This window comes from Lolium perenne, chromosome 5 (genome assembly GCF_019359855.2).
Source record: "Lolium perenne isolate Kyuss_39 chromosome 5, Kyuss_2.0, whole genome shotgun sequence".
Classification (NCBI taxonomy): Eukaryota; Viridiplantae; Streptophyta; class Magnoliopsida; order Poales; family Poaceae; genus Lolium; species Lolium perenne.
In genome coordinates, this window is record NC_067248.2 from 132,458,308 (window position 1) to 132,472,120 (window position 13,813).

General features: G+C 47.4%; 1 protein-coding gene across 1 annotated transcript; it reads right to left on the reverse strand.

The window, feature by feature from the left end:
* Window positions 1–10,989: 10,989 nt before the first annotated feature.
* LOC127299910 (F-box/kelch-repeat protein At5g26960) lies at window positions 10,990–12,548 on the reverse strand. Its single transcript, XM_051329944.1, has one exon. The coding sequence runs from the start codon at window positions 12,512–12,514 to the stop codon at window positions 11,153–11,155; it is 1,362 nt and encodes a 453-aa protein (XP_051185904.1). The 5' UTR covers window positions 12,515–12,548; the 3' UTR covers window positions 10,990–11,152.
* Between the last annotated feature and the right edge of the window lie 1,265 nt (window positions 12,549–13,813).

Genomic DNA, 13,813 nt, shown 5'->3' on the forward strand with positions numbered 1-13,813 from the left:
TTTTCAGCCTCGGAAGCAGCAATTTCCTTAGCAGCCACGGCCTCGCGAGCTTGTCGAAGAGCAACTTTTTCGGCTTCAGATGACTTACGAGATTGCTCCATCATCACAAGTGTTTGCTTCTTCGCATACCGAAGCTGCCGTCGAAGCTCATCCAGCTTCTTGCGACAAGGTATCGTCGACAGGTGCAAGATCAAAGAAAAGTTCTCCTCGCGCGAGAAGAAGGCGAAACATCGGAAGGAGCGGCAGATGGAGTATAGTTATCAAATATCAACTGAAATTTAAACAAGACAACATCAAACAACAAGCAACGATAGAGTTTTCATTGATCTCTCGGAATAATTACAAAGGCATTACAAAGTGGAGCTACGGAAGTACGTGTCGCCAAATGGCTACTTTGGCGACAAGAGCAAAAGAAACATAGAAAGAAAAATAAAGAGGCATGCAACTAGACCTCCGGCCTTGATGAGCTAGGAGTCGACGCTGGCTTGATCCCGAGATAGGCCAAGATCTTCTTCGTGTTGGGCTTGGCTGCCTTAATCAACGACCTCCATCTTGATTGCTCTATCTCGCTTCGGTGTCGCCAACTTTCATCCGATCAATAGTCTGTCGACCGTCAAAGCAACCAACGCGACAGTTGTTCTCAACGGCAACCTTCATATTCTCTTGGCGCATCTTCGGTCCAAGGTCTTCCGGTGTATTGAACATCTTGGCAGGTTGAGGAAAGTCGCAGCTCCTCTTTCTTCGGGAAGAAGTAGGGGAACAATGCCGACAACACCGCGCTAGCATTCGACACACCTTCACGAATCTCGGATCCATGAAGCTCCAGATAGGAAAGTGCGTCAAGGACAGGGTCATTGACAGGATTCGTTAGATCAAAATCCTGGTTTGTTTGGGCTGTCAAGGAAACAAAGCATTAGTGAAAAGACAAGAAACAACGATTCTCATAGAAATAGAAGGGATCAAGAAAATTACCGAAAGTGCGGCGACTGAAGTTTTCAGGCGCTTGAGGATTCCTTCTTCACGAGAAGCTTGCAGCCTTGTGCTCATCCAAGGCAGCTGTAGCATCCTCAAGTTTTTTCTCAGCTTCCTCGACACCAGCAGCTTTCGCCTTGGCTTCATCAGCTTCGGCCTCGGCTTTGCTAGCAGCGAGTTCGGCTTTCTTGCGAGCCGCCTCACTTTGCTCAAGTTTTCGAGCAAGTGCGTTGGCGCGTTCGTTGGCCTCTGCAAGTTTCTCTGTCGACATATGGAAAAGAGAGAGAAGAAAGATCAAAATCGCGAAAAGCAACAGGAGTAAAAAATCAAGGAAAAACAGCAAGTATAAAAGTTGTTACCTTCGACTCTATTAGCGTATTCACGGTATCCAATAAATTGGGAACCGATGCGGAGAAGATCTTTGATCATAGGCTGTTCAAGGTGAACACAGCAAGAGAAACATCGGCATGAAAAAGAGAAAAGGTGTGAAAAAACAAAATAAGGAAAATATAGATGTCGACAAGCTTACATCATCTAAGAGCAGAGTCGACGAACTGCCCAACTGAGGGGCAGGTTCAACAATCTTTTCAACCCTTGTCCTTTTTGGTGAAGGAGCAAGGGGGCTTGATGGTGGAGTAGTAGTGACGACGTTTTGTTGAGGAGGCGAGGTTTCTTCTCCTTCAACTAGCGTGTCTGAAGCAACTACAGTACGTGACGTGCTTGTCCGAGGAGCCACGTCAGTAGTTGGTACTTCTTCCTCGTCATCACTGTTGATCAAAAAATCGGCAGCATAAAAAGCAAGACAAGATAAATATTTCGAGTAAAAAAAAAAAAAAAAAGAAAGGAAGGGGAGAAATAAAGACGACTTACGAGCTGACGAGGGATTCAACATAAGGATCGTAAGCTGCCTTCGGATGAGAAGGAACAACTTCTTCAGCCTTAGAAGTGCCAGAATCCTCGGCATCAGTCCTTTTCCTTTTGTTCCTGGGAGAAACAGCAGGAGGAAGGGATTGCGTTGACTCACTGGCTTCAGACTCAACTTCTTTTTCGTGAGAAGCCGCAGATTTGTGAGAACCCGCGACTTCACTTTCAGGAATAGAAGAACCTTGAGTATCTTCGGCAATGATGGCCTGTTCTTCGACTTCTCCATCCTCAGGAAGAGGAGGAAGGGAAGCCATAGTAGGATGGTTCTGCAAGAAAATAGCGACAAAAGAAAATCAGCGAGATACCAATACAATGAGATGCAAGGAAAAGTTTAGAACAAGACAAAAACTCGAGAAGACAAAATACCTCGGGAAGAGGATTGGAAGCACTGTATGGTTCTACTTGACAAGAGGAGGGAATAGGATCCTTCTTCGCTAGTCGAGAAACTCTTCGAACCAATTTCTCCAAGTCCTTTACAGAAAGATCGTTGGAGATTCTGTTGGCGTCGTTTTTGCCAGAGTACGTCCAAAGGGGATTTTTGCGAGCCTGAAGAGGCTGCACTCTAATCCTAAGGAAGTAGGCAGTGATTTGAACACCAGACAGCTCTTTGCCTCGAGTGTTTTGAAGCTGATGAATACGAGACATGAGTGCCTCTGTCGCCTTTTTCTCTTCCTCAGAAGCTTCGGCATCCCAGGAGCGGCGGCGCTGAATTCTGGCACTTCCGTCGAAAGGAACTATGTTGTGTTCAACGGAGTTGGCGCTTTCTTCGTGAATATAGAGCCACTTTTTGCGCCATCCTTGGACATAATCAGGAAATTTGACGTCGAAATAATCGACATCGCATTTAACACAGATAACAACGCCACCTATGTTATAAGTGACGTTGTGGGAGCCATTGCGGCGGAGGCAGAAAATGCGTTTCCACAGAGCCCAATTGGGAGGGATTCCGAGGAAGCATTCGCAAAGTGTGATGAAAATAGAAATGTGAAGGATGGAATTGGGGGTCAACTGGTGCAGTTGAATCCCATAAACAAAAAGAAGGCCGCGGAGGAAATCGTGAATTGGGGTCGAAAGACCACGGATAAGGTGATCAACAAAACTAACCCGGTACTCCATTGGAGGCTTGGGGTAGCTTTCTTCGCTGGGAAAGCGGATGGCATCTTCCTTCTTCATGAGGCCAAGCCTCTTCAGCGTGTTGATGTCCTGGTTGGAGATTTTAGATCTCTCCCACTCAAGATCCTCGGCGGCCATCTTGGATTCGAATCTTGTGGCGAGTGAGTCGCGTGCGCGGTGGCATCAACGGCAATGGGCAGAGCAATGCTCGTGAGTGCGGACGATCAGAGAGAGTTGGGCGCAGGGGAAGCTTTTGCGAAGAGGAACAGATGAGCGGCGCAAGCGAGGGGATGAACGGAGGTTGAAGAAAGGTTTATATAAGAATCGGGTGAAGCAGTGCGCCGTTGGATGAAGAAATCGTGTGGTGAAAAAAGATCTCCTAGATACAAGGGTAAAAAGGTATTTTTACTGAGATAGGCGTTACCGTACGTGCGCCAGAAAAAGCGGAAGACGTGTGTCCCCCACTTGCACGACGTGTCAACGTGGTGGAAGCAATGGACCCACAGGGCAGAAAAATCACGACTATTCAACAGGGATGAAGTAAATTTGGTTAAGGGAAGCATGTCGACAAGGAAAATAAAAGAAGATTGGCGACAGGGAGAATTATTCGGGAGCCTTTGATCAAATACAAGTTTTTGCCCAAATGCTCGGGGGCTACTTCGACAAAAAGTAAAATTTCGAGTATGACAATATAGAAATTGCGGGAGCCTACAACCAAGCACAAGTCCTTGGCTGTAGCCTCGGGGGCTACTCCCATCGGGAGCGCTGTTCGCGCACCCGAGAGATAAAAAAAAGAAGAAGAAGAGAGAGATCATATTGGGAAATAATGACAATATAGCGACAAGGTGGACTAAAATGTCGAGCCTACAACCAAGCACAAGTTCTTGGTTGTAGCCTCGGGGGCTACTCCCATCGGGAACGCTGTTCGCGTATCCGATGAAGTTCAAAAATAAAAGATAGAAAAGCAAGAGAGTATATTTCGAGTTATAATTAACTCTACATATACTCCCATCGGGAGAACAATATAAGTCAAAATTGACTCGATAAAATGTGCCATTCCAACAGCCGGAAAAGCACTCGACAATATATTCTTAGAACGCCGAAGTTGCGATCAATTTCTGAATGCCGCAAATTTGCGAAGGTAAGACCCCAGATCCGTTCTGCTGGGCGTGGCATCGCCAAAGACTGCGCTCTGCTACCTTTATCCGTATCAACAGATACGAAGAAAAATCCTAACGGACGCGTTAGGTACCCGATAAATTTGACTGGGACTCGACAGAATGGTAAGACCTTAAGCGGCACCTGTCGAAGTTTACACCAGTATCCCGAGATCATGTCCAGGGACGTGATCTTGAAGTAGGTTTTTGCGGATTGCCACTAGAGCAGTTAACTAGTACCTGATCCGTCAGATGAACTAGCCCCAACTACCATTATCCCTGTACAATATAGAATTTTATGTGAAGAAATATAAAAAAGTTGAAGCTTTCGAATAAAAATAAACAGTGGAGATTTTCCCTGATTCTACGATTCAGGCAAAATCTCGGGGGCTACTGACATAGGCATCCCAAATGGGCCTGCCGAAGATAGTACCCGGGGTTTACTGAAGGCCCACTACCCGAAGAATAAGAAAATTCGGGAGCCCAAGATATATCAAGGAAAGTCAGGAGTTGTAATAGGAAGTGTTATTTATAATCTGGCGGGATGAGTTAGAAACCGTCCCGGACTCTGTAACTTGTATAGCACGAATCCCTCGGCTCCACCTCCTATATAAAGGGGGAGTCGAGGGACGAAGAGAGGATCAAATCATTGTCTACAAACCCTAGTTTTCATAATCGTCGAGTACTTTTCGGCTGAAACCTTCGAGATCTACTTACCCTCTACTTCCAACTAAACCCTAGCCTACAATCCATAGGCATTGACAAGTTGACACCTTGTCAATTCCTAAGTAGGATGATTATTGATTATCTTATACTAATAGGGTTTAGTGGAGTATGGTTAGGTAATGCAAGATAATAAGCCTGGTTGCTATTTAGGTTCATCACAATGGTGTGATGCTAAGCATGGATAGGTAAGGTTAATGTCTCTGAGGTTTGGAGCTAGGGTTTACATCTGGTCAACCCCATTTAGGGCACGGGAGAGCGCGATTTTGGTTCCGTTCGAACCAGCAGTGGATAGGGAAGCTACTGGTAGTGTTGGTTGTGTGAAGGGACCACCAGAGCTAGCTCCGGCAATGAGCTCCGCGGTGGTGTGCTCCGGCGAGGAATCGAATCTCACGCTACGGTTGATGAAAATACCTAAATAAGATGGCTATGAACATGTATGCTCACCCTGGTTCTCAAGGTATGGTTGATGGCGTCGATCGTTGACGAAGGCGGCCAGGAAATCGCCATTTCCGGCGAGGTGCTGCAGAAGGGGCTGGTGAAATTGGGCCTCTCCCTAGCTTCCCCGGATGCGTGCCTTCTCCCAAAGGATCTACACGTCGAGGCGCACCTCCTCGACCTCCTCTCGGATGCTGGGGCGTCTCCAATCGTCGGGTTCTGGCTCGACGCCGGTGATGATTTCCAGGTGAAATCGATGAATAGAAAGGGACTCAGAGAGATTGGTTGGGCGGAGGTGAACAAGGATGGCACGGCGGTCATTCTGGTGCTTTTATACGCCTTGAGGTGGTCTGGAACGACGACGAGTCGTCGGCGACGAGCGGCCAGGATACGGTGGAGTGCGGCTAGGGTTTTCGGTGCCCGAATCTTGATGGTCCGACAGTCTGCGGACTCCACGGCCATGTGCTAGGGCTTTGGAACGAGGCGTGCGTCCAGCTTGTGCTTATCGGCGTCGAGGACGTGGCTTCATCGTGCTGTCGTCCATGCGGAGGAGGAGAGGTTGAAGACGACGCCTCCTCCCGTGAGGTGAAGTGAAGGGGTAAGTGGGTTGGACCGCTTCTGGGCGATTGGGCTGGCGCGTGGGCTGGCGCTGATGGGCTGCTGTTGGACTCCTCTGGGCTGTGCTGGTGGGCTACACGGCCAGGTAATCTGGTAAGCCTTCTCCTCTTCTTTTTCTATTTATTTAATTTTCTGTTTTCAATTGCATTGATTGAATTTCATATTTTGAATTCAATTTCTGTTTGCAGGTATTTGTAATTACTTTGGTATAGCAATTTTCTCCAAAATACTAATTACAACTTGAGACATGCTCTTTTGATTTCTAATGTAGTGACAAGTTCATCATACATAATATTTTTGAATAGGTATGCCAACATATATGATTTTCATTCTCTTTCTTTTTAGATTCAACAGGTTTTTATAATACTTTTGAATAATAATAGATGATATGTTTACCTTATTTTATCTTGCAAGAATTGATTAATGTATGGTGATCCCATTGCTTAGTTTCTCATTTGAGAATATGATCTTATGACATTATTTCATGTGCTCATGATTGATAAGGATTTGGAGAATTGTTTAAGGTTATTTTAAAGTATTATTGTCATCTTCTAAACCCTTAGTTTAATATGGTTAAGGTGGATCTTATTCCTCTCATGAGACTACTATTTATTTGGAAACACTAGTTAGTGGCACCTACATAGGCATGGCTTGGAAGATATGTTAAGTTGTTATTTTGATTCATTTCAGGTTTGACTAAATAATGCCCTACTCATATTCAAGCTTAGGCATGGTTCTAGGATTATACTTGTGATCCCTATGTGATACATAAGTTAAAGTTGGGATAGGGCATTGGTTCTAAATGTAGGTGGACCTCTTGTTGAATTATCTAGGGTTGCTCTTCCTCACCACTAATAGGATGATTCAATCCAAGATCCTTGGGATTGTTATAGGGGCTGAACCATACAAGGTTTGTTGCTATTCAGTTGTTTCTCTACTTAATATATTGGAAATGGTTTTAGGTTTGCTAGTGGTTCCCTTATTATTTTATGGAAGAGTTGATATCTTCTTATAATATTAGGGTTTAACTTATCCTCACATTTCTCTAAAGTATGATCATGTATTAGACATGATCACCTTGTTCTTTAATATTTCCTACCTCAAATTCTAAGGTTTATGATCATTACTCAATTTATAATGATCAAGGTTTAGCTTCCTAAAGTATTTCTAAGGGAATGGGTTTTCACTTCCATGATCAAGTGTTGTCTTGATCAACTAGGATATAGCACTTCTACTTTACTTTATAGGATGGGAATACTATGGTTACCTCACTAACTTATATCCCAGGAGAATACCTGAGATATTCTGTTAGGATTCTACTAAAACAATGATGATATAATCCTCTGGTATATGGATAGTTCTCTCCCTCCAATTTCAAGTGTTGCCTCAATTAACTTGAGTGTAGCACCAAAGCTTGATCTCTCTTTCATAGGAATAGTTATTCTAGGGTTTATGGTATACTTAATATTTCCTTAGGTATCTAGGCTAGGACTCCACTTGGCTATCTTGGTTGAATTAATCTCCTCCTTACTTTCTCAATTCATGGATATGGTATTATTCCATGTAATATTAAGTTATCTCACCACTCCAAGATGAAATGGTTTACAACCTAATGCTTTAGTTCAATGTTTGTCCTTTATTCTTAATTAGGTAAAGCTAGGATTGATATGAATGCTCTCTCTCATTTGGGAAGGACTTCAATTCTAACCTAAGGTTATTCTCCGAAGATAATGATGTAGTCACCAATATCTATGGTTAACATAAATGGGTTCTCTCTCTAGGGAAGGTCTTGAATAATATCCTAGGGTTCCTCTTGAAGATGATGTTGTGATTACTTGGATGTATATCCATGGTTTAGCTCAAGGTTTGTTATTGTTTCTTTAATAATTAATATAAAACTCTCACCTCTCTAGGTTTGATGTATAATAATATGTAATAGAGAAGAATATATACTTCTAGAGTGGATCTCCTTGTTATAATTCCAATGTTGAAGTGGAACGGATACCATGAGGTATCATGGTAGGATCAAGGATTAGTTTAAGACATGGAGAAGCTAGTCAAGAATGGTTTCTCCATTTTATTATTACTTGGTTTGTAATTGAACAGATGTTCTTATGTTATGGCAGTGATTACCATATTATGATCTGTTATAAGATCAAGCAATGGATCATTGACTGAAGTGTTGTTGTGTTAGATTTAATTCCATTTGGTCTAACCCCTTAGATCAAATCATCTCTACCCAAAACAAGGTTTTAGCATAGTCACATTGTGGTTTATAGCGCTTGACTTGATGAGCTACTTCAATTCCACCAAGGTCAAGTGAAACTTCAGTTACTGTGACTGTTTTACTTTAAAGCGCGAAAATTCCCTAGATTTTCTATGCATGAATGCAATGCACACATCTGTTTCCTCTAATTTTGTAACCCCAATACCTGGGATATTACAGTCTCTACCCCTTAAACTAAACTTCGTCCTCGAAGTTTGAACTCTCTCATGTTTCGGAGTGTGGATCTGACTTGTGCAGACTACGACTTTTCTCGAACTCCGTATTGATCTTGTTGGATATATTTGAATATATCCCTTGTCCAGATTCTTCCTGGAATCCATTAGGGTTTGTCTCTGAACATTAGTTCCTTAGTCCAGTTCTATGATTTTTCTCTGGAATCTAATAATACCTGTCTCTGAGCCATGGCTTCTAACTTTAATTATTTGATTTCTTTCAACTTTATAAGCTTGTTTCCTTTCTCATTGAAGATTCAATGATGGGACTTCTTCTGGTGCTGCTAGTCTTAACTGAAGACTAATTTGATAATATACTCCTAATTGGTAAAATAAGTCTTTGTTTTCCCTTACTACCAAAAGTGCAATAATGGTACTTGGTAAGGTACTGACCATGGAAATGGTCGTGATGGTTTATTTCCTTAAGAATGGATTAGACTCATTTAGTCCATCCGATCATGGTTTATAGTTGATACCTACAACTATTTTGGTTTATTTAGGTTCCATGAAAGGAATCATTCTATTAGTCTTTAGTTTTGGTATAGTCAATATCCTTCGGTCTTTGGCCTTTTTAAAGCTTTGTTTGGTCTTCGGTATTTCCTTCGTCCAACTTCATTAACCTTTGTTTACTTGAGCTATCGTACTTCTGAGTAAATCTTACTCACTTTCTCAAGTTATAGTCCACTCTTACTTCCTCGAGGTATGAATCTCGGCTTCGGGTCTGACATCCTTCTGAAAGTGGTGTTCAACAATCTTATGAAAATAAGATCGAACTACCTTTCAGTTCAGACCTTCTTCTTCTATCTTGCTCAAAATATTGAGTTATTGTACATCCATCTCCATCTTTACTCTACCCCTTTGAGTTTTCTTATTGTCTTCAACTCCTTTTCTTCCAACTATTGAACTTATGATTAGAATATTGGTCTAGGTCTAACTTATGGTTTGCACTTCTTCTAAGGTCTCGTGAAGAATGTTTGTGGTATATCCACTCAATTGTGGACATCCAATGTGAATCCTTTGACTAAATGATTATAGGTCATTGTTATTTGGCTAACAAAATTTTATTTATTCACAACTTCTTGGTACAAATAATCCAATAGTGGACTACTTGATACCAGTTGTGGCTATTGGTTATCTAAAAATGGATTCTATTATAGGTTCTGATCAATTTTAGGCATAGATGCATGCTGGATAGCGGTCTATGTACTTTGTCGTAATGCCCTGATTAAATCTCATATTAGTCATCGTGATATGTATGTGCATTGTTATGCCCTCTCTATTGGTCAATTGCCCAACTGTAATTTGTTCACCCAACATGTTATTTCTTATTGGAGAGACACCACTAGTGAACTGTGGACCCCGATCCATTCTTTTACATCTGAATACAATCTACTGCAAGCATTGTTCTTTACTGTTCTTCGCAAACAAACATCATTTTCCACACTATACATTTAATCATTTGTTTACAGCAAGCCGGTGAGATTGACAACCTCACTGTTAAGTTGGGGCAAAGTATTTTGATTGTGTTGTGCAGGTTCCACGTTGGCACCGGAATCTCTGGTGTTGCGCCGCACTACACTCCTCCGCCAACGACCTTCACGTGTTCCTTGACTCCTACTGGTTCGATAAACCTTGGTTTCTTACCGAGGGAAACTTGCTGCTGTACGCATCACACCTTCCACTTGGGGTTCCCAACGGGCGTGTGCTTTACGCGTCATCAACGGGACGCGTCGCTGCGGCTCTGCGGGAACTGCACCGTCGCTGCTCGCAAATAACTTCCGTCGCGAGGTAGGCGACGGTTAGGTTAAAATTTATTGTGCCACTGACGAGTCGGCCCCGCCACTCCCGCCTCGCTTTTCGGTGTGTCCAGCGTCCCCGGTGCGTCCCCTGTGGGACGGGGACGGGCTCGGGGCGCCGGACACCGTATCGGGGCGCGCCGGACCAAAATGGGCTTTGGGGGACGCGGCTGGAACGGTTTTTTGGTCCGGCGCGCCCCAAATCCCTTTGGGGGACGCTTTGGGGGACGCGGCTGGAGATGCTCTTAGATTGAATGAATTATTGGATTTCCTTGATTTCCCTATGAAATCTAAACCAAAGGCAAAAATCCTATACTTTTTTATGCTTTATTCTTTTGAATTGAATGAATGAATCGTGTCATTATTCCCCTATTTCTATAGTTTTCGTCAGCATTTCTATGAATCAAACATGCCCTCATGTGGTTGGCTATCCAACATAGATTATGGACGTCGGACATGAGAGTTAGGCATGGCCTTCAAGATGATCTGGCTGATTGCTTCCTTTGTCTTGAAGAGATGGAATCATAGCACAGTGTGTGTTGCCATGATCTTTGTTTTCTTGAAAGCACGAATCCTGCATGTGGCTACGATTGGCAAAAACATGACGCCATTACTGGATCACATGTCCGAAGCAACTTGATCGGTCAGGGATTACTAGGCTAACTTATCAGAAACTGGACTTTCTGAATTAGTCCAATATCTGCAGACACACAGAAGTCAAGACACACAGGGAGAAGGCATGGAACTCGTGTCAAGGACCATGGCGCTGCTTAATTCGGTAAACTGAATACTACTCGAATCAATCCGCCAATTGTTCACAAACAATACAATCAAATCAAACAACCCCAAGATCGCGTCGTGTTACGCGCGTCGAACCTACCGAACAAGCAGAGATGTCATTGACCGACGCTGTCAGCACTCAACGCCGGCGCAGGCGGCCCGCCGGAACCCGTGCGGCAGGTCCGGCGCGCGGATCCACTTGCCGCCGGCGATGTCGTAGGCCAGGACCATCCCCTCGAACGGGCAGGCCACCGCCGCATTGTGGCCCCTCACGGCCGCCGCGCTCATCACGGCTGTCACGGTCTCAAGCCCGATGCCAACCATGGCCACCCGCACAGCCATGCCAAGCCCCACTGATCCCCTCGGCATGGGCGGCGCCTCCAGCGCAACCCACCCGCCGCCAGCCCTGAGGTCGCTGCCTCGGCCAGCGCCGCCGTGCCATCTCCAGAAGGAGAGCTCCACCGCGTGGCTGGCCACCACGTAGAGATGGTCACCGACGCCGCAGGCGCCGACCACGCAGCCGCCGCCGGGGAGCGCCCGCGGGCGCGCCCAGGCGCCGGACGCCACGTGCAGCGCGTCCACGGACCCGGCGCACACGTGCGCCTCGAGAGCCCGCGCGCCGTCGCCGGACACGGCGACCCCGCCGGCGACGTAGAACACGCCGCCCGCCCCGGCCCCGGCGCACCCGTACCTCCGCCGCGGCGCCTCGGCGACGACGCGCCACGCGTCGGCCGCCGGGTCGTACTCCTCGACCGCGGCCGTGCGCGCGGAGCCGCCGGCGACGTAGATCCGGCCGCCCACGGCGGCCGCCGCGAACTTCTTGCGCGGGAAGAGCGTGGGCGCGCAGGCGCGCGCCGCGCCCGTGAGTGCGTCCACCCGCAGCGTGGCGCCGCGGCCGACGAGGAAGACGTCGCGGCCCAGCGCGACGGCGCGCGCGTGCGCGAACACGGACCCGCCGCAGTGCAGCAGGGCCGGCGGGAGCGGGAGAGCGGAGACCTGGACCTGCTGCGGCTGGCCTGGGCGGAAGTGGAGCAGGGCCTGGGCGAAGGCGCCGCCGCCGTGGTCGGGGACGGAGAGGGCGAGCAGGGACGGCTGGAGCAGGCCGCGCGCGCGGCGGAGCTGGAGGAAGGCGTGGGACGCGAGGAGGTCGGCGAAGCGGCGGCCGACGGCGGGGAGCGGCGGGAGGGAGGCTCGCGGCACGCGGACGAGGCACTCCAGGATGAGGTCGTCGGGCAGGGAGGAGATGGGCGGCGGCGGTGGTTGGGCGGGGGGGCAGAAGGTGGTAGTGGACGGAGCAGGAGCAGGGGCGGTGATTGGGACGGGCATGGGAGCGGGGACGGAGATGTGACGGGAGGGGTCAGCGGGGATGCAGGACTTGACGAACCACGAGATGCTGCGGGAGTGGCAGCTCTCCGCGGCCATGGCGGCGGCCTCGGGAGCTCGCCGGAGCGGATCGGGGTCGCTCCTCTGCAGCCGTGCTGACGCTGCATTCATTGATCGATGCTAGTACGAGCCCATATCAGTACTGTCAAAGTTTTGGGCGTGGATTTGCTTAGTTTTGAGTGCGATTAGTTTAGGGGATGCGATGTGATTGGAGCGGGAGGTGGGGGGCCAGCCGTTGGGCACTGCGCCGGTGCGGCGGTGCCCCCACCGGCAAAGCCGCAGAGGAGGTTTGATTGCTGGTTTGAAATTCAAACCAGGATTTTGATTTAAAAGTTATCAAATGTATATAAATGGTACGAGGACGTCTAATCAACATATAGCTGATTATCAGACTTCCTATCAGCCCTTTTTCTGGAACCGTGTAAGAGTAGAGAACAACACACACAAAAACACGACTCATAGGAGATTTTTTTTTTAACAGACAGAGGGGTCAAAGTGACCCCGGAGGAGCTTTCATTGAAACACACGTGGCTGTTTACATTTTACAAAGAGGCCCTTTACAACATTCGCACTAAGAACCTGAAATTTGAAGATAAGGCCTCTCTTTATTTTAGAAACCACCCTAGGACTAAAGATGGAAAAGCAATCAGGTCCTAAGGCTCCTTCGCCACACGTCGCCGGCGACCTCCAGACGTCACCGCCGAGATCTGAGAGCAGCGCGCTCGATGGCTCTCTTCCGACGACCAGATCAGACCACCGACCACATCCAGGATCTCGGGGACGTACCACTTGGTACCCTGGAGGCGTCGAGCACCGGCAGAAGATCGAGATGGCCTCCATACCGGAGGTTGAAGATGGACCGCATCTACGGCCAAGGATCACAGCGACGACCGTCGCTGTGTATTTCGCACAGATAGCAGCTCTGAAGCAGCAAGAACCCCACCACCGCCAATCCAGAGGAGCTCCAGTACCTCCGCCACCACCACGACGACAATAGGAACATCGAAGCCGAAGAAGATCTGGACGACAAGATTCTCGGCGGCGCATATAAAGGAAGACCTCACCAGATCTGCAGCCACCACCACGCCTCCACCTTGGAGGGTTGTCGGAGCGCATCACCAGAGAGCACCCGATGCCGCGCCAGGACACCGGAGTGACTGGACACCCGATGCAGGGAGAAGAAGAATGAGAGCTACTATCTACACTATAGCCCAGGCCTCCTCTCCCATCCTCACGCCCAGCAGCCGAGCCGCCGGCGGAAAAGGGGAGAGGCGTCGGGCGGAGAAACCCAAGGAGAGCTCCCAAACACTATTCACGGGAGAGAGAGAGAGGGGAGAGAACAGAATGAGAGCCTCCGACTCGATCATGGGAGATAAAGCAGATCATTCACCAATGATGCCAATTCTTTAT